The 27,902-nt window shown below is 42.0% G+C and overlaps 1 protein-coding gene across 4 annotated transcripts in view; it reads right to left on the bottom strand.

The window, feature by feature from the left end:
• The window catches only part of gfra4a (GDNF family receptor alpha 4a), a 167,333-nt gene that overhangs the window by 35,004 nt on the left and 104,427 nt on the right, over positions 1 to 27,902 (bottom strand). For all 4 annotated transcript variants that reach the window (XM_072577178.1, XM_072577168.1, XM_072577189.1 and 1 more), the window contains one exon: positions 26,622 to 26,967. In XM_072577178.1, the coding sequence (XP_072433279.1) occupies positions 26,622 to 26,967 (346 nt within the window). The remainder of the gene's footprint in view (positions 1 to 26,621; positions 26,968 to 27,902) is intronic.

Raw genomic sequence — 27,902 nt, 5'->3', positions numbered from 1 at the left:
CTATAAACATATTAAATAGTTATTAACTTAAACTAAATTCAAATAACTTAAATTAAATAATATCTCACTAATATCACACCTCCACCGAGGCTCCCATGTCTGGGAGCACCATCTACAGCACCTGTATTCTCTTTTTCCCAGTCTCCTCCTCCCGGGGCTCCACAGACACCCATGCTGATTCCCATGTTTAAACCATGGCAGATGTAGGCTTTTTAACACTATCTTGCGTGCTTTCCTTATAAAACGTCTTTGAGCTTAAGATGTAGCTACACCAACTTGAAAGGTTGGTTAACTTGGGTGGTTGGTTTGAGGTGCAGGAGATGCCAATTGCATGGATCCAATTCCCACACTGGCTGAGGTTACCGTAAAGATCTCTCCTTCTCAACCTCGCCCTTCAACCAAGGCATGGTGACCCTCAGATTAAACCATCACCAGTCATATCTCTCTCACTATAAAACAGAAATTTCTGGAAAAGCTTAACGGATCTGGCAGCATATGTGAAGAGAAATCAGAGTTAATATTTCGGGTCTGATGACCGTTCCTCAGAACTCAGTCAAATATGCTCAAAGAAAGGAAATATTGTCACCTCAGGGTTCAGCCTCTCTTAATTGTCCCTGATGGTGCTCATAAGTGGTGACATGAAATCCAGAAACACATCTGTTTATTGGCCAGTTCTCCTTTGAAAACTCAGCGGGTGTAGTTCGCACATTTCCTGTTCAAGCCACAGTGCCTGGTTTTTAGGGTAACAGTCCATTTGGATAGCTCACAGACATACGCATAAGGAAGTGATAACCCACAGCCAAATACAGAAGAAAGTGAGTCAAGTTCCTGAAAGACCTGGTCCTGCCATTTTTCTTCCAATTATGTGGAAACAAGGAATCTCCAGACTCTTGGTTGCCTGAGTCTTGAATCCAATTTCTCCTTCAGAGAGCCTGAGAACTGTACGTTCCTCAGACCAAATTAAGAAGAACATTTATCCTCATAAATGTCTTTAAAAGGTAATTATTTGCTTGAGGAAGAGAAATACTGTTCCATCGAATTTACTGTTAAGATAACAGTGAGGCTAACAATGCCAATCATCAACAAAAACAGAAATTGCTAGAAAAACGCAACAAGTCTGACAGAATCTGTGTCAAAAAATCAAAGTAAACATTTTGGGTCCAGCAACTCTTCTTCAGAATTGGACTGTTCTGAAGAACAGAACATGTTGCTGGGTATGGAAGGTTTGATTTATAAATGATTTGGAGATGCCGGTGTTGGACTGGGGTGTACAATTACACAACACCAGGTTATAGTCCAACAGGTTTAATTGGAAGCACTAGCTTTCAGAGGTGATGAAGGAGCAGCCCTCCGAAAGCTAGTGTGCTTCCAATTAAATCTGTTGGAGTATAATCTGATGTTATGTAATTTTTAACTTTGATTTATAAAGAAAGGTTGGATAGCTTGGGACTTTTTTCACTGAATTGTAGGATGTTGAGAGGCTACTTGATAGAAGTTTATAAAATAATGAGAGGTATAGATAGAGCGTATAGATAGTAGTTGTCTTTTCCCTAGGATGGGGGATTTCAAATTAGGTGGCGCACTTATAAGGTGAGAGGAGAGAACTTTAAAAAAAGACATGGGGCAAATGTTTTACACAGAGGGTGGTTCACATATGGAATGAACTTCCTGAGGAATGGCAGATTCAGGTACAATTACAACATTTAAAAGACATTTCAGAACCTGAGGGGCACCAGTATCCTTGGGGGGAGGTTCGCTAGTGCTCTTGGGGAGGGTTTAAACTAACTCTGCAGGGGCATGGGAACCTAGACTGTAGCTTTAGGGTGCAGGACCTGGAGTGTAGGGAGGTTAGGAACAGGGCATCAATCTCAAAGGAGGGTGCCTGTAAACAGGAAAGTGGCTTGAAGTGTGTATACTTCAATGCAAGAAGTATACGAAATAAGGTAGGTGAACTTGCAGCGTGGGTTGGTACCTGGGATTTCGATGTTGTGGCTATTACGGAGACATGGGTAGAACAGGGACAAGATTGGCTGTTGCAGGTTCCAGGGTTTAAATGTTTTAGTAGGGTCAGAGGTGGGGGTAAAAGAGGGAGAGGTGTGGCATTGCTTGTCAAAGATAGTATTACAGCGGTGGAAAGGACGATGGATGAAGACTCACCCTCTGAGGTAGTTTGGGCTGAGGTTAGGAATAGGAAAGGTGAGGTCACCCTGTTAGGAGTTTTCTACAGGCCTCCTAATAGTCCTAGAAATGTAGAAGAAAGGATTGCGAGGATGATTCAGGGGAAGAGTGACAGTAATAGGGTGGTTGTTATGGGGGACTTTAATTTTCCTGATATTGATTGGGAAAGCTATAGCTCAAGTTCGTTAGATGGGTCGGTGTTTGTCCAATGTGTGCAGGAGGGTTTCCTGACACAATATGTAGACAGGCCAACAAGAGGTGAGGCCATACTGGATTTGGTTCTGGGTAACAAACCAGGCCAATTGTTAGAATTGGAGGTAGGTGAGCACTTTGGGGACAGTGACCACAATTCGGTGACTTTTACTCTAGTGATGGAGAGGGATAAGTGTGCATTGCAGGGCAAGAGTTATAGCTAGGGGCAGGGAAATTATGATGCGGTGAGGTACGACTTAGGATGCGTGGCTTGGAAAAGTAGGCTTCAAGGCAAGGGCACAATTGATATGTGGAGCTTGTTCAAGTAGCAACTATTGAGTGTCCTTGATAAGTATGTACCTGTCAGGCAGGGAGGAAAGGGTCATGTGAGGGAGCCGTGGTTTAATAAGGAATTGGAATCCCTTGATAAAGGGAAGAGGGCGGCCTCTGTAAAGATGAGGCGTGAAGGTTCAATTGGGGCGATTGAGAGTTATAAGGTAGCCAGGAAGGATCTGAAGAGAGAGCTAAGAGCAGCAAGGAGGGGACATGAAAAGTGCTTAGTTGGTAGGATTAGGGAAAACCCAAAGGCTTTCTATAGGTATGTCAGGAATAAAAGAATGACTAGGATAGAAATAGGTCCAGTCAAGGGAAGTTGCGTGTGGAGGCTGAGGAGATTGGGGAGACACTGAATGAATACTTTTTGTCAGTATTCACTCAGGAACAGGACATTGTTGCCGATGTGAATACTGAGTCACAATTAATTAGAATGGACGCCTTTGAGGTATGTAGGGAAGAGGTATTAGAAATTCTGGAAAGGGTGAAAATAGATAAGTCTCCTGGGCCTGATGGCATTTATCCTAGGATTCTCTGGAAAGCAAGGGAGGAGATTGCAGAGCCATTGGGCTTGATTTTTATGTTCTCGTTGTCTACAGGAATAGTGCCAGAAGACTGAAGGATAGCAAATGTGGTTCCCTTGTTCAAGAAGGGGAGTAGGGATAACCCTAGTAACTAGGCTGGTGAGCCTCACTTCTGTTGTGGGCAAAGTCTTAGAGAGAATTGTAAGGGATAGGATTTATGAACATCTGGATAGGAATAATGTGATCAAAGATAGTCAGCATGGTTTTGTGAAGGGCAGATCGTGCCTCAGAAACCTTATTGAATTCTTTGAGAAGGTGACTAAGGAGGTGGATGAGGGTAAAGCGGTAGATGTGGTGTATATGGATTTTAGTAAGGCGTTTGATAAGGTTCCCCATGGTAGGCTACTGCAAAAAATACGGAGGTATGGCATTGAGGGTGAGTTGGAGGTTTGGATTAGGAATTGGCTGGCTGGAAGAAGACCTTCCAGCCAGTAGTAGTAGTTTATGGAGTGCAGTTACTAGCGGTGTTCCGCAAGGATCTGTTTTGGGACCATTGCTGTTTGTCATTTTTATAAATGACCTGGAGGAGGGGCTAAAAGGTTGGGTGAGCAAGTTTGCAGATGATACGAAAGTCGGTGGAGTTGTTGACAATGAGGAAGGATGTGGCAGGTTACAGCGGGATATAGATAAGCTGCAGAGCTGGGCAGAAAGGTGGCAAATGGAGTTCAATGTGGGTAAGTGTGAGGTGATTCACTTTGGTATGAGTAGCAAAAAGATGGGGACTGGGCTAATGGTCGGATACTTGGTAGTGTGAATGAGCAGAGAGATCTTGGTGTCCATGTACACAGATCTCTGAAAGTTGCCACCCAGGTAATAGGGCGGTGAAGAAAGCGTATGGCATACTGGCTTTTATTGATAGAGGAATTGAGTTCTGGAGTCCTGAGGTCATGTTGCAGTTGTATAGGACTCTGGTGCGGCTGCATCTGGAGTATTGTGTGCAGTTTTGGTTGCCATACTATAGGAAGGATGTGGAGGCACTGGAACGGGTGCAGAAGAGGTTTACCAGGATGTTGCCTGGTATGGTCTGAAGATCATATGAGGAAAGTCTGAGGCACTTGGGGCTGTTTTCATTGGAGGAAAGAAGGTTTAGGGGTGACTTGATAGAGGTGTACAAGATGATTAGGGGTTTAGATAGGGTTGACCATGAGAACCTTTTTCCAGGTATGGAGTCAGCTATTACGAGGGGGCATAGCTTTAAATTAAGGGGTGGTAGGTTTGGACAGATGTTAGGGGTAGATTCTTTACTCAGCGAGTCGTGAGTTCATGGAATGCCCTGCCAGTAGCAGTGGTGGACTCTCCCTCTTTATGGGCATTTAAACAGGCATTGGGTAGGCATATGGAGGATAGTGGGCTAGTGTAGGTTAGGTGGGCTTGGATCGGCGCACCATCGAGGGCCAAAGGGCCTGTACTGCGCTGTATTGTTCTATGTTCTATGTTCTATATATGAAGAGGAAAACTTTGAGGGATAGTCTAGGAGCAGACAGGTGGGACTAGTTTAGTTTCGGATGATCTACAGCTTGGGCTGGTTGGACTGAAGGGTCTGCCGTATGACTCTTATGACTCCATGACTGTTCTGAAGAAGGGTCACTAGATATTAACTCTGATTTCTCTCCACAGATGCTGCCTGACTTGCTGACTTTTTCCAGGAATTTCTGTTCTTATTTCTGATTTTCAGCTTCTGCAGTTCTTTTGTTTTTTTATTTAATGCTCATCATTAGTTATGCAGCTGGGAATATGGAAATACTGATGTTGCATGCCTGATGTTTGAGAAGTATGAAAACTGAAACAAAGAAAAAGAATACAAAATAAAAGGGTCAGAACTGATTCTAGCCAACATGTAAACACAGCCCACTGGTTTAGACATGGACTTTCCCATTTAATTTTCATGGACATTTGTACAGGAAGTCACTGTGAGTGAGTGTTGCAAACAGCATACCACCTCCTGCAAGATAAGCAATCCTGAATCAATCAGATTCATAGAATCCCTACAGTGTAGAAGCAGGCCATTCAGCCATTGAATCCATACTGACCCTCCAAAAAGCATCTGACCCAGACCCACCCCCATTACCCTACCCATGTAAGCCTGCATTTTCCATGGGTAACCCACTTGACCTGTACACCTTTGAACTGTGGGAGGAAACCGGAGCTCTTGGAGGAAACCCACACAGACATGGGGATAATGTGCAGGCTCCACACGGACAGTCACTCAAGGCTGGAATCAAACCCATGACCCTGGTGCTGTGAGGGAAGGTACCACCCAAAGATCACAGGATTGATGATTGCCAGATTAAAGTTATCATTTCAGCATGAATTCATGGACTGAACTATTATAACAAGGAAATGAGAAAAAAAGACAGGAAGAAAATATTTTAAAACTTCAACAACAATTAATGCTGAAGGAAAGTGACATCATATTGCAATAACTTATAGCTGCTATATAAATATATATAACATCTCAAGCCTTCACAGGAGCATTACATTTAAAAAAGACAACAAGCCAATTAAGGTGATATAATGTCACATACTGAATTGGCCAGAGAGTATTAGGGGTGTATTAGGCCTGCAACAGTAGTAGACCTGCCAACTTTAAGGGCATTTAATAGTCGTTGGATAAATATATGGATGAAAATGGAAGAGTACAGGATAGATGGGCTTTAGATTGGTTCCACAGGTTGGTGCAACATTGAGGGCCAAAGGGCCTGTACTGATCTCTAATGTTCTATGTTCTATGCTTTGTCAAGGAAATAGGTTTTAAGGATTATTTTAAAAGGAGGAAAACAAGGTAGAGAGCACAGAGGGTTAAGGAGAGAATTTCGGATTTGAGGGTCTAGGAAGCTGAAGATATGACAGGGATGCTGTAGAGGCCAGAATTCGAAGTTTGAAAATACGTCAAAGAATTGAAGGTCTAGAGGATGAGAATTTTCAAATCAGAGTGTTGCTTAACTGGGAGCTGTTGCAGGCCAGTAAACTCGGGAACAACAAATTAAGGGGACTTACCTTGAATAAAGACAAGAGAGATATCAAATTTATGGAGGGTAGAATGTGAGAGATCAGAAAGTTGAGAATTAATGTATGGAGGTTTCCTAACAGAAGGACGGAGGCAGGAGTGAAAATATGCAATGGTCTAGAGACAAAAATAAATGTTCTTAGCTCTGATTCAAGCATGTGGTCATAAACTCATCTTGGGGTCAAATATGGCATACAGTTGTCTGCAAATAGTGTGATCTGGACTCAGGCAGTTGCCACAGTGAGAGATGCAGTTGGGAACTAGAGCATAGAGTTTGAAGGAAGCATCAAGAACAATGGCTTCTGTCTTCCCCATATTTAATTGGAGGAAAGATTTCTGCTCATTCAACATTGGTATCGGATAAGCAGCGTGATAACTTAGAAACAGTGGAGGATTTGAGAGGTGGTGGGGTAGATCATGGTACATATGAAAACAAACATTGTTCAGTCCCAGAGAGGTTACTTGATGATAATCATGACCTTTCATACTTTTAAAATGGATATCATTCATTTGATTTCTCTGATGAAGGGGTTGTACAAGAGAGAAGGTTGAGCAGGTTGGGCCCATATCCATACGAATTTGAAGAATAAGAAGTGTCTTAAGGAAGTATATCAGGTTCTGAGGGGACTTAACAGAGTGGATAGGGAGAGGATGTTCTCCTCCAGAAAAGGTTAACACAAATGATCCCAGGAATGAATGGCTTTTCATTTAAGGAATGTTTGAGAACTCTAGGTCTGTACTGAAGGAGTTTTGAAGGATAAGGGGCTATCTCATTGAAACTTACAGAATACTGAGGGTGGACATAACATGAGCAACGAGGACCTGAGGGCACAGCCTCAGAGTGAAGTGACAATCCTTTAGAACTGAGATGAGGAGAAATTTCTTTAGCCAGAGGGTGGTGAATCTGTGGAACTCATTGCTGCAGAAGGTTGTGGTGGCCACGTCATTGAGTGCCTTTGATACAGAGACAGCTAAGTTCTTAATTGATGAGAAGATCAAAAGTTATGGGGAGAAGGAAAGAGAATGGGGTTGAGAAACATATTAGCCATTTCAGATGCTGCCAGACCTGCTGAGCTTTTCCAGCAACCTCTGTTTTTGTTCCTGATTTACAGCATCTGCAGTTCTTTCGGTTTTTATTGAGAAACATATCAGCCATGATCAAATGACAATGCATTTTCAACGGGCCAAATGGCCCAATTCTGCTCCTATATCATATGGTCTTATGGTCTCGTTGGGAGTGGGTCTACGAGTAGCAGACTAAGTTTAGGACTTTGAGACGTACCAGTTAAGACTAGATTAAGAAAAGATGTTTTCTCCCAGAGGATCATTCAACTGTGGGATTCTCTTCCTCAACAGTGGAGTTTCAGTCATTGAGGATATTCAATGTTAACCATATTTTTTAAGTTACAAAGGAGTCAAAGGTTACTTGGGGTGGACAGAAAAGTGGAGTTAAGTCCACAATCAGATTTTTCAAGAGCGCCGAATGAGCTCCTCCTCCTCCTAACCTTTGTGTTTTTGTGTTTTTGTACTTGATCAAAGTGATTGAAGTGTTCAAGATAGCATTCAAAAATAATTCAGTGTTTTGACTGGATAAATAAAATAAAACTGTTTCCAGTGGCAGGAGGATTGATAACTAGACCAGAGAAATTTAGGGTGATTGGCACAAGGAACGAGATGTGATTTAAGGAGATGTGAGTTCGTGTGACTTGGAATGTACTGGAAGGATAGTGAAAGCTGGTGGAAAAATACCCTTCAAAAAGAGGACTGGATAAAATCTTGAAGGGAAAGAACTGACTGGGTCATGCGGAAAGAGAGCAGGGAAGTGCAACTAATGTGATAGTTCCAGCAAAGAACTAGCACGGTACAATAAGCTGAATGGCCATCTCCTGTGCAGCATTATTCTATGAAGACAATGAAAAATGCTCAGAGAATCATGATGTCGTCGAATCATAGAATCATACAGTACAGAGGAGGCCCTTCAGCCCATTGAGTCCATGCCTCTAAAGTTCACTTCTTCTAACACTCTCCTGCTCTCGGCCCAGAGCATGGAATGTTATGACATACCAAGTCTTCAACACGCACTTTATAAAGGTTGTGAGCTTTTCCCCCTCGACTATCTTCCCAGGTAGTACATTCCAGACCCCCCACTACTCTCATTTCCTCAAACCTCTTCTAAACTTATTCCTCTTGTTGTTGACCCTTCATCTAAAGGGAACAGCTGCTTTCTATTCACTTTGTCCATGTTCCTCATCATCTTAAACTCCTCTATCAGGTTCTCCCCTCAACCCTGTCTGCTCCAAATAAAATGAACCAAGTATATCCAGCCCCTCTACATAGCTGAAATGCTCCATGCAAGGCAAGTCCTGGTGAATCTCTACACACCCCTCCAGTGCAACCACGTTCTTCCTATAGTGTGGAGACCAGACTGTACACATTACTCCAGCTGTGGCCTAACCAAAGTTCTGTACAGCTTCAACATAACCTCCTTGGCTCTTATAATCTGTGTCATAACTGATAAGGGCAAACCTTATTGATATACGGTCAACCTGCTCTGCCGTCTTCAGGAATCTGTGGATAAGCCTCCCAAGACCCCTCCCTTCCTCTGAATGTCCTAGTGTCCTGCTATTCATTGAGTACTCTTGTCTTGTTACTTCTTCCAAAGTGCATCACTGCACATCTATCAGTTCTTGGACTGAAATGGATAAGAATCAAAAAGTGTGTTGCTGGAAAAGCAAAGCCGGTTAGGCAGCATCCGAGGAGTAGGAGAATCGAGGTTTCGAGCATAAGCTCTGCATTCCTGATGAAGAGTTTATGCTCGAAATGTCAACTCTCCTGCTCCTCGGATGATGTCTGACTGGCTGTGCTTTTCCAGCACCGCAGTTTTTGACTCTGATCTGCAGTCCTCACTTTCTCCCAGTTGAAACGGATAAGCCCTCACTTTCTGTGCTGAATTTAGTTCACGTAAAATGCCATCATGAGAACATCACGCTGTTTGTTGCATTTGAAGGGCGAGACAGATAGTGACATTCCACTTTTGAAAAGTTAATAGTGGACGTACACTCATCGAACACCACCTCCCAAACTTTCACATTTAATTGCTTTTAAGCTGAGAGGGGGACCGCTCAAATGAGATGTGAGGGGCAAGTTTTTTACAGAGAGTGGTAGGTGTCTGGAATGCCCTGGTGGTGATGGAGGCAGATACAAAAGGGGCATTTAAGGAACTTTTAGATAAGCACATGAATATGCATTGAACAGAGGGATGTGGAACAAAGGCAGGCAGAAGGGATTAGTTCAATTTGGCATCATGTTCAACACAGCATCATGAGCCAAAAAGCCCGTTCCTGTGCCGTATTGTTCTATGTTTGATGTTCTGTGCTCTATATTCTAACTTCACATCTGCTTCCACTTGAGGCGGCTGTGTGATTTGCACATAAATAAATGAGTACCTTTCGCCTCACTCTTATAATGTCAGTCAGCTCTAACCTTAAAAGAAGAGTAAACTTATCTTTCAATCCAGAGAAGAGGTTAATAAGGTTTTTTTTCCTCCCTACTGGACCAGCTGAGTGTTTTTCCTTGTAATTTGTTTTCAGCAGCTCGACGGAATGGTGATATAGGAGCTGTTATGAATGCAGCCTTCAAGAGCAATGCCTCTTCACGGTGATGTATGTCTGCTTTTATTCCACAGAGGAACTTTCTGACCTCTCAAAGCTCTCCTCACTTGGGACTCACGATCTGGAAGGCGCATGGCTACAGTACAATACGTCTGCTCTGCCACATTGGAGACCAATAATAAATCATATTTAGGTCAGATCACAGGGGTTTATAAAATCAAATGGAAAACAGTCCTTGAGAAAAATCTAACTACCTATGGACCACAACAACTGTTCAAAGAAAAAATACCTTCAAATTTCAATGAAAAGATCCATTACATTGGAACTCTATGAGAAACATCTGGAGATATACTTTTCTGTCAGTCCCCCTAGACTGTCAGGCGCAAGATAAGAATTGGTTTAAATAGTTTCAATACTGCAGCAGTAATTTAACATCCACAAGAAAGATAAGGAAATATTAGTTGCTTATTCATTCCTCGTCTCTCTCTCTCTCTCTCTCTCTCTCTTTCTCTCTCTCTCCTTCAAGGCTGAGGGGTATTTTTTAGCAAACATCTAATGCTGCCATGTTTACACCATCTTCTTTATCCTTTCATGGAATGTGGCCATTATTGGCAAGGTTAGCATCTCAAATTACACAGAACAGCTTGCTAAGCCATTGTAATTATAGAGTCAACCATATAGGATCATGAGACATAGATGAAGAAATAGGACAAAGGAGAAAGTGAGGACTGCAAAAATGCTAGAGAGTCAGTTGAAAAGGATGGCACTGGAAAAGTACAGCAGGCCAGGACAGGAGTGATGAAGGGCTTATGCCCGAAACATTCATTCTCCTGCTCCTCGGATGCTGCCTGACCTGCTGTGCTTTTCCAGCTCCACACTTTTCAACATAAGTAGGATATTTAGCCAATCAAGTCTGCAATGCCATTCAATGAGATCATGACTGATCTGATAATTCTCAACTCCACTTTCCTGCCTTTTCCCCATAGCCTTTGACTCCCTGACTAATTAAAAATCTCTCTATCTCAACCCTGAATATATTTAACAACTCAACGTCACTCTGCAGCAAAGAAATCCACAGATTCGCTACCATCTGAGAGATGATCTTACTGAATTTATTGAGGCAAAAATTGATTAGGGATAGTCAACATGGTTTTGTGTGGGAAAAATAGTGTCTCACAAACTTGACTGAGTTTTTTTTGAGGATGTTACCAAAAAGGTTGATGATGACAGATCAGTAAAACATTGTTTAGTTGGATTTTAGTAAAGCCTTTGACAAAGTTCCACATGGTAGAATAATTAGTAAAGTTAGGTCACATGGAATTCAGGGCAAGCATGTCAATTGGATACACAATACATGATGGCAGGAGACAGAGAGTAATGTTGGAGGCTTGCTTTTTGGACTGGAGGCCTATAAACAGTAGTGTTCCACTGGGATAGGTTTGGGGTCCTCTTTTGTTTGTCATTTACATAAATGATTTGGATGAGAATATAGAAGGCATGGTTAGTAAGTTTGTGGATGACATCAAAATTGGTGGCATTGTAAACAGTGAAGAAGATTTTCTAAGATTACAAAAGGATCTTGATCAAATGAGTCAATGAGCTGAAAAATGGCAGATGGAGTTCAATCTAGATAAATACAAGGTCTTGCATTTTGGCACATCAAACAAGGGTAGGGCTTATACAATTAATGGTAGGGCCTTGGGTAGGGTTGTAAAACAGAGGGACCTAGGGAATGCAGGTACATAATTCTTTAAAGTTTGTGTCACATATAGACAGGATGGTTAAAAAGACATTTGGCACACTTTCCATCATCGCCCAGTCCTTTGAGTATAGGCGTTAGGAAGTCATGTTGAGGTTGTACATGATATTAGTGAGGCCTCTTCTGGAATATTGTGTCCAGTTTTGGTTGCCCTTTATAGGAAGGATGTTATCAAGCTGGAGAGGGTTCAGAAGGATTTACCTGGATGTTGCTGTGTATGGAAGGCTGGATAGACTGGGCATAGGAAGTTGAGAGGTGACCTTATAGAAGTTTATAATATCATGAGGGGTATAGATAGATTTGATGGTAGTTGTCTTTTCCCCAAGATGGGGAATTTCAAGACTGGAGCACATTTTTAAGGTGAGAAGAGAGAGATTCAAAAAAGACATCTGGGCCAAATTGTTTACATCGAGGATGGTTTGTGTTTGGAATGAACTTCCTGAGAAAGTAGTGGATACAGGTACAAACACAACATTTAAAAGATATTTGGATGGATACATGAATAGGATAGGTTTGGTGTGACATGGGCTGGAACAGCCAGGTGGGACTAGATTCGTTTGGGACCAAAGGGTTGGTTTCCAGGTTGTATGACTCTATGATTCTTTGAATGGCAAAGCAGACTCAATGGGTTGAATGGCTTACTTCTGCTCCTATGTTTTATGGTCCTTCAAAAGAAATTCCTCCTTATCTCGGGGAGCCTTCTTGTGGTGTCATATGGAGGCCAGACCAGGTAAGGATCACAGATTTCCTTCCTCAAAAGGACATTAATGCACCGGAGATGAGTTTTTCCAACAATTGATGATAGTTTCATAGTGACTATTACTGAGAGCTTCTTTATATTCCAGATTTATTAACTGAATTTAAATTCCATCAGCTGACATGGTCCTTTGTTCCCACAGCATTCGCCAAGGGCTCTGGATTACTATCCCAGTGGCACTACACTACCATGTCATCTCCACCTGATACTGCTGACCAACATCAGCAGGGTCTAAAGTGGGGTGTATTGCAAATTATCCAATCCTGTCAGTCAAGTCAGGATTATAGAAATAGAAATTAGTTCTTTAACCCCCTTGAATTGTTCTGCCCTTCCAATGTAATCAATATAGACACTTACGTCATACCACTTAGTATCTTTCATTAACAAAAATATATCAATCTTAGATTTAAAGTTAACAACTGACTTGGCATTTGAACAATACTCTGCCATCTTTTGTATGTAGAAGTGTTTCCTAACAGTACTTAGATTCATTCTCAGCACGGAATCTGAGCCCTTAGTCCAACTCATCTATACAGACCAGATATCCTAAATTAATCTAGTCCCATTTGCCAGCACTTGACACATATCCCCGTCAACCCTTCCTATTCATTTACCCATTTAGATGCTTTTTAAATGTTGTAATTATACCAGCCTCCACCATTTGTTCTGGCAGCTCATTCCATACACGTACCACTCTCTGCGTGAAAAAGTTGTCCCTTAGGTCCCTTTTAAAGTTAGGTTATGTCCATTGATCTGAGATCCTCCAAACAGCGAAACTGGTTTTGCAATATTTGTACTCTTGCAGTTTCTCTTATCATCCTGAAATCTTCAATCAAATGAAGTCTCAGTTGATTCTTTGTTATTATTTTAAAGTTCGATGTGTTACAATTGTGCTGTCTGATTTTGCATATTTTTAATAAAAACATGTTAACATGTTGTTTCTGCTTTAAGAATTCTGTACATTGGAAAATAAAAGATTTTTTTAAAAAATGCCTTTTCGATTGGAGGCTTCAGCTGACAATGTATGTTACAATGGATTGTTTCAAGGCCTCTAGAACTGTGCTATCACTGTCTCAAATCAGAATAGGGAGACTTAGAATGCACCTAGCCCTGGGTGACACAATGAAATGCAAAACAGTGCTCCCCGTCTCAACAAAATGACAGCCCATCCAATTGATAACTATGGTACTTTAAAAGCTGATTTCCTCAGCTAAAAGATGAGCGCTGAGTCTAGCCCTAAGCTGTGGACTAATCAATGCCCACTGCTGGAAAGATCACTCACCAGTTTGGCAAAAAACATTTGCAAGTTGAAACTGGATAAAACTGATGGTACACCCAACTTAGGGTGCAGGACTACAAAGAGGCAGGCTCTGAGGGAAACACCCCAGAGGGGGATTTCGGCCCAGAGAGGACAATGGGAAATGGCACATACAAAAAACCAAATGCTATTCTTTGAAGGAAAGTGAGGCAGAACGCACTGAAACTACTGAACTAATTATGAACAAGGAGCGATCTCCCTTCTAAAAAAACTCTTTTAAAGAAGCACCACCTATTCAATTGCTGAAGCCATCAGAGATGCCGGATCTAACTTTGAGAGATAAGTAAGCTCAATAGCAAGAAATGATATTGAATTAGAAGAGGTAAAATCTACTTAGGTCTACAAGGGAAAGAAGACACTGGTAGAAGTAACATATAGGGCCCCTAACAGTAGCTATATGGTAGGTCAATGATTAAATCATGGGATTAATCAGTGAATAAATCCAACCTTGGACGACTGTCTGTGTGGTGTTTGCACATTCTGTGTGGGTTTCCTCCGGGTGCCCCAGTTTCCTCCCATAGACTAAAGATCTGCAGGATTGATCATGGTAAATTGTCCATAGTATCCAGGGATGTGCAGGCTAGGTGCATTAGCCATGGGAAATCCAGGGTTTCAGGATAGAGTGGGAGGGTCAGTGTGGATTCAATGGGCTGAATGGCCTGCTTCTAAGTACTCTATGTTTCTCTGGGACAAAGAGGGCATATAACAAAGGCAGTACATTACTCACGGGTGACGTTAATCTTCATGTGGATTGGAACAGTCAGGTTGGCAGAGGTAGGCAAGAGGAGGAATTCATGGAGTGTATTTGGGATAGTTTCCGAGAATAGTATGTTGTAAATTCAACCAGAGATCGGGCTATTTTGGATTAGTGGTGTGTAATGAAGCAGAATTTAAAGATGAGACCAGAGTAAAAGATCCCCTCAGAAACAGTGACTGTGTTATGATAGCATTCGCTTTGAGAGGGAGGAACTTGGTCAAAAATAACTATTCTAAGGTTTATTACAAAGGAATGAAGGCAGAGCTGGCCAGAATGAACTGGGAAAGGAGGTTAGCAACAAAATATGTTCGAGGAACTCATGACCAGAGATTGTTTTATTGGCTTTACAAATGAACAAAAGATAACCAAAAAAAAGGGAACAATTAAACTTTGGGGGTAAACTTGTAAGTAATACCAAGACGAATAGCAACAGCTTCTTTAAATCTATTAAAATTGAACAGAAGACCCTTAGAGAATAAGATTGAGAAAATAATAATGGGGAACCAGGAAATGTCAGAGGAGTTGAATAAATGTTTTGTAATATAAATAAATTACCAAATATTCAAGGGACAAAAAGAGGAGAGGAAGATAAATATAATAACCATCAATAGTTGAAAGTGCTGGGGAAACTAAAAGGGCTAAAAGATCAATAAGTCTCCTGGACCTGATGGGATTCATCAGAGGATATGAAAGGATGTAGCTAGTGAATGGTTTGGGAGTAATCATTCAAGAATCCTTAGATTCTGGTAAAGTGCTGGACAACTGGTGAACTCCCAATGTACCACCGTTATTTAAAAAAGGTAAGGAGACAAGACAGATTAGGAGAAAATGAGGACTGCAGATGCTGGAGAGTCAGAGTTGAAAAGTGTGGCACTGGAATAGCACAGCAGGTCCTGCAGCATCTGGGGAGCAGGAGAGTCGACGTTTCAGGCATAAACCCTTCATCGGGAATGCCTGATGTGTAGGGTTAATGCCCGAAACATTGACTGTACTGCTCCTCAGAAGCTGCCTGACCGGCTGTGCTTTTCCAGTACCACACTTTTCAAAAGGTAACAGGTTAATTTGGGATATCTGGTCGGCATGACGGGTTGGACCAAAAGATCTGTTTCAGTGCTATATGACCATGACTAGTCTCTATGACTATGACTGTGGGGGCCCGTGAGCTTAATCTCTGTTAATAGGAAACTGTCTCTTATAAAGGATGCACCAACAGAGCATTTAGATATGTCTAATATAATCAAGCAGAGTGAATATGGCTTCATGAAAGGGAAATCCAGACTGATAAATTTATTACAGATATTTGAGGAGGCAACAAGTCTTTGAGAAGAATAGAGAAAGGGAAACCAGTTCATGTAAAAATTTGGATTTCAAAAAGGCATTTCGTAAGGTACCACACATTAGGCTACTTAAGAGTCCCAAAGTTTAATTGTTCCCTTTCTTCTTGTTATCTTTTGTTGTTTTTTAAAACCAATAAACAATCCATTAGCATGGATAAAGGATTATCCAACTAATAGAAAATGGGGAGTTAAATCATGGAGTGCCACAGGGATTAGTGCTGGGCCCACAATCATTTACAATATGTATTAATGACTTGGGCGAGGTATCTAAATGTACTATGCTATATTTGCTAATGACACAAAATAGCTAGGGAGGCAAGTGGTGAATAGGACACAAGGAGTCTTTGTAAAGATAGAGACAAGTTTAGTAAGTGAGCTAAAACTTGACAAGTGGAAAATAATGTAGGAACATGTGAGGTAATACACTTTGGTAGGAAGAATAGAAGAGCTGAATATTATTTAAGTGGAAAAAGACCATAGAAAGCTGCAGCACAGAGGGATTTGGGGGTTCTTGTGCATGAATCACAAAAAGCTAGTGTACAAGTTTAGCGGTTTCAGCCTTATTTCAAAGATAGTGGATTATTTGAATGAGGATGTCTTGCTAAAGGTGTGCAGGCACCATAAAGTCATAGAGACATAGAGACATATAGCACAAAAACAAACCCTTCGGTTCAATTCGTCCATGCCAACCAGAAATCCTAAATTAATCTAGTCCCATTTGCCAGCACTTAAGAACTAAGAACAAAGAATTACAGCACAGGAACAGGCCCTTCCACCCTCCAAGCCTGCACCAATCCAGATCCTCTACCTAAACCTGTTGCCTATTTTCAAAGGATCTGTAACCGTCTGCTCTCTACCCATCCCTTTAAATTATTCCTATTCATATACCCACCCAGATGCCTTTTAAATATTGTAATTGTCCCAGTCTCTACCACTCCCTCTGGCAGCTCATTCCATACACACATTACCCGCTGTGTGATAAGTTGCCCCTTAGGTTCCTTTTAAATCTTTCCCCTTTCATCCTAAACCTATGCCCTCTAGTTCTGGACTCTGCCACCCCAGGGGAAAATACCTTGGCTATTCACCCTATCTATGCCCCTCACGATTTTATAAACTTCTATAAGGTCACCCTCTGGGAAAACAGACTCAACTTATTCAGCCTCTCCATACTGCTCAAACCCTCCAACCCTGGCAATATTCTTGTAGATCTTTTCTGAGCTCTTTCAAGTTTGACAACATCCTTCCTACAGGAGGGAGAACAGAATTACGCACAATATTTCAAAAGTGGCCTAACCAATGTCCTATAAAGCCGCAACATGACCTCCCAACTCCTATACTCAATGCTCTGACCAATAACGGAAAGCATACCAAATGTCTTCTTCACTATCTTATCTACCTGTAACTCCACTTTCAAGGAACTATGAATCTGCACTCCATAGTCTCTTTGTTCAGCAACACTCCCCAGGACCTTACCAGTAAGTATATATGTCCTGCCCTGATTTGCCTTTCCAAACTGCAGCACCTCAGACTTATCTGTCACTCCTTGGCCCATTGGCCCATTTGATCAAGATCCCGTTGTAATCTAAGGTAACTTTCTTCACTGTCCACTACACCTCAATTTTGATGTTATCTGCAAACTTACTAACCTTACCTCCTACATTCACATTTAAACCATTTATATAAGTGATGAAAAGCATTGCACCCAACACTGATCCTTGTGGCACATTGCTGGTCCCAGACCTGCAGTCTGATAAGCAACCCTCCAACACCATCTTTTTTCTTCTACCTTCGAGTCAGTTCTGTATACAAATGGCGAGTTCTCCCTTTATTCCCTGAGATCAAACCTTGCTAACCAATCTATCACGAGGCTGAGAAAAGGAGCAAGTCAAACAGTCAGGACAGGCAGGAACAAAGCAGAGAATGAGATAGGACAGTTAAATTATTTCAATGCAACAGGTCTAACAGGTAAGGCAGATGGACTCAGGGCATGGTTGGGAAGATGCCTCTTAAATGTTGCTATTGTATCTGCTTTTACCACCTCCTCTGGCATTGCATTCCAGGCACTTAGAGTCATAGAGTCGTAGAGATGTACAGCATGGAAACAGACCCTTTGGTCCAACTTATCCATGCAGACCAGATATCCTAAACTAATCTAATCCAGTTTGGCCCTTGGCCCTTATCCCTCTAAACCCTTCCTATTTATATACCCATCCAGATGCCTTTTAAATGTTGCAACCCTGAGAGTAAAAAAAAACTTGCCTTTTACATCTCTTTTAAACTCACTCCCTTTTACCTGTTACACTTGAAAGGTTCAGAAAAGATTTATAATGGTGTTGCCAAATTGAAGGGTTTGAGCTATAGGGAAAGGCTAACATACTTGTTACCTCCTCAAAGAAATTTAACAGATTTGTCAGGATTGACCTCCCCCTGACTCAGCCCTATTGGACAGAGCACTCCTAAGTACTCGCAAACTGATCCTTAATAATGGAATCTAAAATCTTACCAATGACCGAGGTCAGGCTAACTGGCCTATTCTTTTCTGTCTTCTACCTCCACCTTTCTTAAACAGTGATGTTACAATAGCCATTTTCTAGTTCTCTGGAACCCTCCCTGACTCCATGATTCCTGAAAGATCACCACCAATGCCTCCCCAGTCTCTTCAACTACCTCCTTCAGAATCCTTGGATATAGTCCACCTGGTCTGTTCACCTTCAGACCTTCCAGCTTCCCCAGCACTTTCTGTTTATAGATGGCCACTAAACTTGCCTCTTCCCCCGGCTCTCTTGAAGTTCTGCTATGCTGCCGGTGCCTTCCACTATGAAAACTAATATAAAGTACCTATTCAGTTCTTCTGCTATTTTTTTGTTCCCCATTATTACTTCTCCAGTCTCATTTTCAAGCAGTTCAGTGTCCACTCTTGCCTCTCTCTTACATTATATCTAAAAAAAACCTCTTGCAATCTTCTTTCATATTACTACCTAGCTTGCCTTTATATTTCACCTTCTCCCTCCCTTATTATATTTTAGTTATCCTCTGCTGGTTGTAAAAGGTGTCCCACTAATCTTCACCACATCATATGCTTTTTCTTTTGCTTTTATGCTGTCCCTGATTAGACTGGGCATGTACTCATTGTAGTTAAAGAGAATGAAAGGAGATTTTAGTGGGGGGGGGCTTGCCTAGTTAGAAAGGGAGAGTTTGTTTCCTCTGTGGGAGAGTCTAAGAGCAGAAGGCATGAACCCAGAATAAGCAATCACCTGTTTACGATAGTGATGAGGAGGCATTTTGTCGCTTACATAGTGGTGAATTTAGGGAATTCATTACCACAGAAAGCTGTCAAGGTTAGGTCTACTAAGTAAATTAAGTGAGATAGACAGATTTTAATCAGTGAGAGAATCAAGAATTACAGAGAAAGGGTAGGAGAGTGGAGCTGAATATTATCAGATCAGCCATCAACTCAGTGACTGGTGCAGCAGACTCAATGGGCTGAATGGCCTACTTCTGTTCCTACATCTCAGGGTCTAACAGAGTAAAGTGTCCCGTTCTCCAACTGGATGCTGAGGGATGTTCCATTTGATTGGGAGACTAGCATTAGGGGATATGGAGTTAAAATAACGAATATTCCATTGAAGACAGAAATGGAAATGTTTTTTCTTTAAGGTGGTCGGCAGTGGAGTTTATTTCCCAAGAGAGTACCAGAGGTTAGGGATATTAAAGGCTGCATTAGATAGATTCATGACTCACAAAGAATATAGGAATGTAGAAGAAAGTAGAGGCTTTAATCAGTTCAGCCATAATCTTGTCAAACACAGAGCTGGCCCAAGAGTCCAGTCTGTACTTCATAGGTTCACATTCTGACTATACGTTGGAAATGGTGTGAAAACCTGGGAGCAGGTGCAGCAAAAAGAATGAGTTTCGGGGTTGGGCGTACAGGAATTCAGCAACCTGCATAGCTTGGAGATACTATAGTGATTCAACTCAGAGAAGAGAAGTGATTCTACTTGAGAGAAGGTACATTATAAACCATGATGGGATTACAGACAGTGCAGGACCAACATAAACTGCTCCCCTTAGCAGAAGAGACACACAAACATTGAAACATAGAAGGTAGGAGCAGGAGGACGCCATTCAGTCCTTTGAGTCTGCACCACCATTCATCATGACTATGGCTAACTCAATTGCCTAATCCTTCTTTCTCCCCATAGCCTTTGATTCCATTCGCCCCAAGTATTATATCTAGCTACCTCTTGAATACATTCAATGCTTTGGCATCAACTACTTCCTGTGATAATGAATTCCACAGGGCCAGTGCTTTTTTGGTAAAGGCATGTCTCCTCATCTCCATCCTAAATGGTCTACCCTGAATCCTCAGACTGTGACCCCTGGTTCTGGATACACCTGCCACTGGGAAAATCCTCCCTGCATCTACCCTGTCTAGTCCCGCTAGAATTTTACAAGTCTCTTTGAGAGCCCCCTCATTCGTCTGAACTCCAGCAAAAACAAGCCTAAGCTAGTCAATCTCTCCTCATACACCAGCCCAGCCATTCCTAGAATCAGCCTGGTAAACCTTCACTGCACTCCCTCAAGAGCACGAGCATCCTTCCACAGAACAGGAGACCAAAACTGCACACCATGCAACAGACTTAACCAGACAATGGAGATTTAAGGTACTGGCAAAAGGATCAATGGCAACGTGTGGAATATCTGTTTTATCCAATGGCTAGGATCTAAAATGTAATATGTGACAGTGTGGTGGAAAAAGATTCAATTATGTCTTTCAACTGGGAATTGGATAAGCACCTGAAGATCAAATAATCATATAGGTAAAGCGTAAGAGGAATGGATTAGGTAGTTTGCTGTTGCGGAGAACTTGCACAAATTTGACAGAGATGGCTTTCTGTTCTTCAATCATTCCATGTTCTCTGACAGACATCATTTCGGTTTTGAGAGATTGAGAATGAACATGTGAATGTAAGATGTAAATGCTTCTTATGTTATGTAAAAAGAAAAAGATTAATGGAGATGGTGCTCAAGAAATTAATGGGACAGTAAGTTGATAAATCCCCAGGATATAAAAAGAGGTGACCATGGTGATAATGGATGCATTGGTTGTCATCTTCCAAACTTCTCTAAATTCCAGAACATTTCCAACAAATGGTAAGGTGTCAAATATAATTCCATTATTTAAAAGAAAAGTGGAAGGGGCAGAGGTTAGGGAATTACAGACACAGTATCTGATATCAGTAAAATTCTATAGTCTAAGGACGTTATAATGGGACACTTGAGAAAATGTCAACAAGTCAACATGGATTTATGAAAGGGAATCATGTTTGAAAAACCTGTTGGGAGTTTTCTGAGGGCAAAACTAGTAGAGAAGATGAGGAAGAACCAATGAATGTTATACTTGGATTTTCACAAAGCTTTTGATAAAGTCCTGCACAAGAGGCTAGAATGCAAAATTGAAGCACATGGGATATACTGGCATGGATTGAGGATTGGTTAGTAGACAAGAATCAGAGAGCAGTGATTAGTCAGGTACAATAGAGATAAACGCTTGAGACCCAGTTATTTGCAATATAGATCAAAGTTTTAGATAAGGGAATCAGATGAAATATTTCCAGGTTTGCTGACAGTACAAGAGTAGGTGGAATTTTGCTGTAAGGAGGCTGGTTGTAAGGAGGCTGGTTGTAAGGAGGCTGGTTTCAAGTTGGAGGCAAGTTGAGTAAATAGACAAAACACAGCAGAGGTAGTAAAATGTGGACATATGTGAAATGCAGGGCAATCTAAGTATTCTTGTTGATGAGTAAAAATAAAGCATGAATAGTACATAGTCACAAAGAAAAGTGGGATGCTACACTTTATTAAGAGAGGCATTGAACATAGAGGTAAGGATGTTATACTTTGGTTACACGGGGGCATGTTGAGAGACCACATCTAAAATATGGTCTGCTAATGTTTTGGTCTTGATTAATGAAGGATGAAAACTGAAAACATTTCAGAGAAGGTTTGTTAGTTGATACCTAGAATAAGTGGATTATCTTATGAGTAAAGGTTGGACAGGCTGGGCTTGTTCCCATTGGAGTTGAGAAGAGTGAAGGTTGACCTGATTGAAGTGTGTAACATCCTGAATGATCTTGACCAGGCAGATGTGGAAAGGATGTTTCCTCTAGTGCATCAGTCCTGGTTGGGAGCACTGTTTAAAGTAAGCAGCCACTCCACTAGGACAGAGATGAGGAGAAAGTGCTGGAGATGGGGTGGTTAGGGGTGGGGTTGGAAACAGATATTTAGGCAGAGGTGAGTATATTCTTGTCAGGTAGGGGAATCACTGTCTATCAGTGTGCAGATGAGAATATGCAATCTGAAATGCAAATAGCTTACTGACCTACACTAGCTCCCAGTTAAGAAATGCCTCAAATTCAATATTCCCATCATTGTTTGAAAATTGGTCCATGGCCACAACCTTTCCTACCTTTGTCACCCTTCTGGTTTGGCAACCATTGTTAATATCTACACTCCTTTAATTCTAGCCTGTTGCATACAGGTCATTCTGATATAATGCATATTCTGTCAATACGAATTGGCTGAACGTGATTGTTGAACTGTGGATGCTACATATGTACAATCATTTATCTGAAATGCTGGGGACCAGCTGATTTTCAGAATTCAGAATTTTTCGAATTTCAGAATAAGTGACAGTTTGAAGGTGAAATTTTAAAACTCTTACCAGAGGAGCATGACGCACTCAGTAAATCGGTCCTTAAAACAAAATCGAGCCCTGCTGGCGCTGGGCCACGCTTCCCCCCCACGTTGCATCTGAATGACACGCCTCGAGTGGGTGTCAACTCGGGTTAACTGTTTACATGCCAAACAACCTTGTTAATGAGAAAAATACTTCACAAAAGAACCTTCAGACTTTGGAGCTTTGCGGATTTCGGGATTTTGGATAAAGGATTGTCTACCTGCATTTGGATAACGCGAACTTTCTGCTGAACGGGTATTGCGATTTTCTATGGCGATCTTCTACAGTGTGATTTTCTACAGGAACGACCTGATACCCAATTTTAAATGTTCCATCATCGATGACAGTGTTTTCAGTTGCCTTCGCTCTCACCTCTGGAATTCCACTACTATATCATCTACCTCTCCTTTCTCATTTAAGACGTTTGCTGAAACCTAGCTCTTTGGAAAAGCTGTTGGTTACTTTCCACAATATTCCTTATATTGCCTGGTGTCATATTTTGTAAAGTGCCTAGGACTGTCATTTTTTATCACAGGTACTATGTGAAGACTACTCATTCCCTACTGAATGCAACCAATTCTAATCAGCCAGAGGCAATAGGGTTAAATGGAGAATATTAATAACCTGCACATTCCATCAAATTAACAATTCATATTGGGACCAGTACGCTCAGTTGTGTTGTTCAGACGAACACCAGCAGTGTGGGGGCTTTGATCCCCATTCCATCTGAGGACTTGCCATGTGGCTTAAGCTTCAGTGACCCTCATATAATTGAGGAACAGATGAATGATTCACAGCTGAGGAAACAGCAAGGACTGTTGCAAGTAGGTCACAGCAATTTGGGTTAGGGAAGGAAAAATAAGTCAACATCCCTGCTTCTGATCACTAAGCAGTAGGGAAATCTAACAGTTATTACATGGATATATTGCTGAGGTCAGGCTGTTTAATTTCCCGAAACGTTAGGAGGAGACTCACAGGTAGACAGGGTGGTGAAGAAAACATTCGGCATGTTTGCCTTCATTGGTCAGCGTATTGAGTATAGGAGTTGGGAGGTTATATTGGGACGATACAGGACATTGATGAGGCTACTTGTAGATGCTGCATTTAATTCTGGTCTCCCTGCTATAGCTGTGGTGAAACTTGAAAGGATTCAGAAAAGAATTACAAGAATGTTGCCAGGGTTGGAGGGTTTGAGTTCAAGGGAGAGGTTAAATAAGCTAGGGTTTTTTTTCCCTGGAGCACGGAGGCTGAGGGGTGACCTTATAGAGGTTTATAAAATCATGAAGGACATGGATCGGGTAAAGACAAGGTCTTTTTTCCAGGGTGGGAGAGTCCAAAACTAGACGGGATAGGTTTAAGATGAGAGGGGAAAGATCTAAAAGGGACCTGAGGAGCAACTTTTTTACGCAGAGGGTGGTGCTTGTGTAGAATGAGCTAGCAGAGGAAGTGTTGGAGGTTGGTACAATTACAGCATTTAAAAGGCATCTGAATGGGTTTTTCAATAGGAAAGATTTAGACAGATATTAGTCAAATACTGGAAAGTGGGACAAGATTAATTTAGGAATCTGGTCGGCATGGACGAGTTGGACCAAAGGGTCTGCTACTGTGCTGTACCACCCTATGACACTCTGACTGTATGAGATTTGATAGAAGCAGTCAAAATCATGAGAGGCATGGACTGAGAAGATGGAAAGAAAATGTTTCTTTTGATAGAAATGTTGAGAAATAGAGGGCACAAATCTAGTGATTGGAGAAAGAAACAATGACTCAAAGAAAATTCTCTTGAAAGCAGTGGCTCAGTGGTTAGCACTGCTGCCTCACAGCACCAGGGTCCCAGGTTCGATTCCAGCCTCCGTCGACTGTCTGTGTGGAGTTTGCGCATTCTCCCCGTGTCTGCGTGGGTTTCCTCCGGGTGCTCCAGTTTCCTCCCACGGTCCCACGATGTGCAGGTCAGGTGAATTGGCCATGCTCAATTGCCCATAGTGTTAGGTGCATCAGCCAGAGGGAAACATGAGTCTGGGTGGGTTACTCTTCAGAGGGTAGGCGTGGACTGGTTGTGCCGAAGGGCCTGTTTCCATAATCTAAACTAATCTAATCAGTGATTGTTATGAAATTGGAATGCACTCCTTTAAAAGGGGGAATGGATAATAATCTGAAGTTAAAAGTTTATATGGATACAGGGAAAAGACAGGAAGCAAGACTAGCTGAGGACCACTTACAAAGACATGGACATAGTGATCCAAATAGCCTTCTTCTGCATTATAACAATTTGGTAATTCTATCATATGGAGGGAGTTTGCAGGACTAGTGATTGACATCTTAACTCGGCACAAGTTTTGTTTGAATCATTTGCCCCTTTCTTCTTATTATTCATCACCCAGTCAGATTTAGAAATTAAATAAAAAGCAAGGCTGCACCAAGATACTGACAAACTTCAAAAGAAGTTCAAATGAAGGTGGAACAAATTGAAGAACTCAAGTCGGATGAGGCCATGCCTGGGATTTAAAAGTCTATGGAATGTAGAAGGTAGGGTAAAGGAGTGAAAAAAATCCCACTGTTAGAGGCCTTGGGGAGAAGTAACCGATAGAAGAGCTATGTGCCTTCTAATATTCAGGGTCCAGTTCAGTTATTTATCCAATGCTGCTGCAATTCATGAATCAATGTATAAGGAGAAAATGACCTACATCAAATGGCAAATGATACAATTGCTAAAGAGGCAATATATAAAAACACAAGAATTCGGAGCTGGAGTAGGCCACTCAGCCCCTTGAGTCTGATCTGACATTTGCTAAGTTCATGGCTGATCTGGTTATGGCTTCATCTCTACCAACCTGTCTATCACCACCACCACCCCTCCTAGGTTCCTGACTCCCTTGTCAATTAAAAATCCCTCTAACCTGGCCTTGAATATATTCAATAACCCAGCCTCTACTGATAAAATAAAACCAAGAACTGCAGATTCCGCTAATCTGAAATGAAAAAGCAGAAACTACTGGAGAAACTCAGCTGGTCTGGCAGTATATGTTGAGAAATAAGCAGAGTTAATGTTTCAAGTCCAGCCAACTGATGAAATGCTCCCACGTCTTATGGACTCAATTGACCTTCTCTCCACCAAGGGCAGATGCCCAACTCCACCATATCAGGGTAAAATTGTTGTGTGAGGGAGGGGTACCAGTCAGCTTGCTGGATCTAATGAGCTTAACCACCTTCAAAGTCATTGATGGGACAGAGTTAAATCCAACCCTACAATTCCAGAATCTGGACCCCCTCAAATCACCTTCTCATCAAATGTCTATCCAACTCATTTTCAAGATAAATACAGGTGTCATCAGCTTCAATCGCTAGTTCTGTTGAGCTACAAGTGGAACATCCCTTGCAATACATTGCTCAAATAGAAAGATGGCTAACAGGCTTGAGGGTGTGAAGTATCTTGCTCAGATTTATCTATAAAGTGAACTTGTGTTGACACAGAAACCTTACACCTTCAAGACTGGGGTTGGAGGATTTCACACTGACAGTCTTCCGATTTTGTGGATTAATTCTACCTGCTTATGCATCTAACTGAGAGCTGCTAGAATCAGGGCCAAGTACTTAGGCTTAGGTTTAGCACAGACTGTATGCAGATTAAAACTCACTATTTCCCTTCAATATTCTTTAACTCCAGCTTTTATAAAATGTTCTTTCCTGCATGAGCATGAAATTTGTGTATTTCCCACAGCACTCTGTGTCTGTTTCAATGAGGTTGTCAATTTAATGCCAAATTAGGGACAATGTTATGCTTCTCCTGGGAGCTATGCTGACATTGTGCTAACTTTGCTTCATGTTAGAAACCTTCCCAGCCGACAGATCTTAACTCCTTCTGACTGGACTGAATTCTAATTCTCAGTTCCTGGGAGAAAAGAAAGTGGCGCGGGGGGTGGATTTGGATTGTGAGCACTAGTGCATACTCGCTCCCCCTCACACAGCGAGCTTGTCCAGGTCACTGGTACCCAGCTTGGGCTATTGCATAAAGTCAGTGTGTACACAAACTCTGCACTCTGCTGTCTCTTTACCTGCAAACAACATTCATTTTGCACGACTCCAGTAGTGTCAAGCAGTTCTGCTTCTCTTTCACATAGTAGGAACACGAGGGGACGATGGTTTGCCTTCTGCGCTCCGCGCACGCTGTGTCCTCGCAGGGGCAAAAGAGTAACTCGTGCGTGAACTCGACAGGGACGCGGTCGAAGAACTTGCGGAGGGCCTTGTGGCACTTGGGGTGGTTGCAGGTCTCGGCCTTGCTGGAGCGTTTGATGCAGGAGGAGACGTACTCCGTCCGTAGCTTCTGACACGACTCGTCCACGTTGCAGGCTTTGGCTGCGTCCAGGCAGCGGTTGGCCCGTGTGATGCCAATGTCTGATCCTGTGAAACCAATTGGACAAACATTGAACCTTCCTATAGACCTTGTGGTAAGTGAAGTGACAGTGTCTAACAATCATGGCTCATAGCATAGGAACTGTACATTCGAGGAGATGTCAAAGACCCCAGTGAATAATTATGTTTTGTGTTGGAAGAGGAAGACTTGAAGTAATGCAATATCTGCCTGAGACTTTGAAGCTGCTCATAAACGCTCTTTCATCATTTATGATACAACATGGCAGCCACCCCGTGCATAGGAAGATTCCTCCAAAAGGCATTCAGATGAATGATCACTTAATCTCCATTGTCTTGTTAGCTTCTCTAGAAGGTAAAATGAATCAAGAATCAAGAAACAAGAAGCTCAAATCTGGCAATGGGTGCCTGAAGGCAAGATAAAGGAAGAGAAAGTATCTCTCCATTCTCAAGAGAAGCAGTAGAGAGTTTTCAGGCAACAGAGTGGCTCAGTGGTTAGCACTGCTGCCTCACAATGCCAAGGACCCAGGTTCGATTCCAGCCTTGGGTGACTGTCTGTGTGGAGCTTGCACAATCTCCCTACGTTTCCTCTGGGTGTTTCAGTTTCCTCCCACAGTCCAAAGATGTATAGGCCAGGTGAATTGGCTGCGCTAAATTGCTCAGAGTGTTCAGGAATGTGTAGGTTAGGTGCATTAGTCAGGGTTAAATATAGGGTAGGGAATGGGTCTGGGTGGGTTACTCTTCAGAGAGCCGGTGTGGACTTGTTGGGCCGAAGGGCCCGTTTCAACACTGTCGGGATTCTATGATTCTAACATCAGACTAAACAATTGATCAGCTATGGCAATCAATACTGAGGATCTTTAGTCTAAAGTTAGCTTCCTTACCCTTGAGCAATAGATAGATCTGAAAACAACCAGGTTTGCGTCTTCTGCTTCAGAATTCACCATCTCTTGATGGGTTTGCAC

The sequence above is a fragment of the Chiloscyllium punctatum genome, chromosome 1, assembly GCF_047496795.1.
Source record: "Chiloscyllium punctatum isolate Juve2018m chromosome 1, sChiPun1.3, whole genome shotgun sequence".
Taxonomy (NCBI): domain Eukaryota; kingdom Metazoa; phylum Chordata; class Chondrichthyes; order Orectolobiformes; family Hemiscylliidae; genus Chiloscyllium; species Chiloscyllium punctatum.
This window is presented reverse-complemented; position numbering and strand designations above follow the sequence as displayed.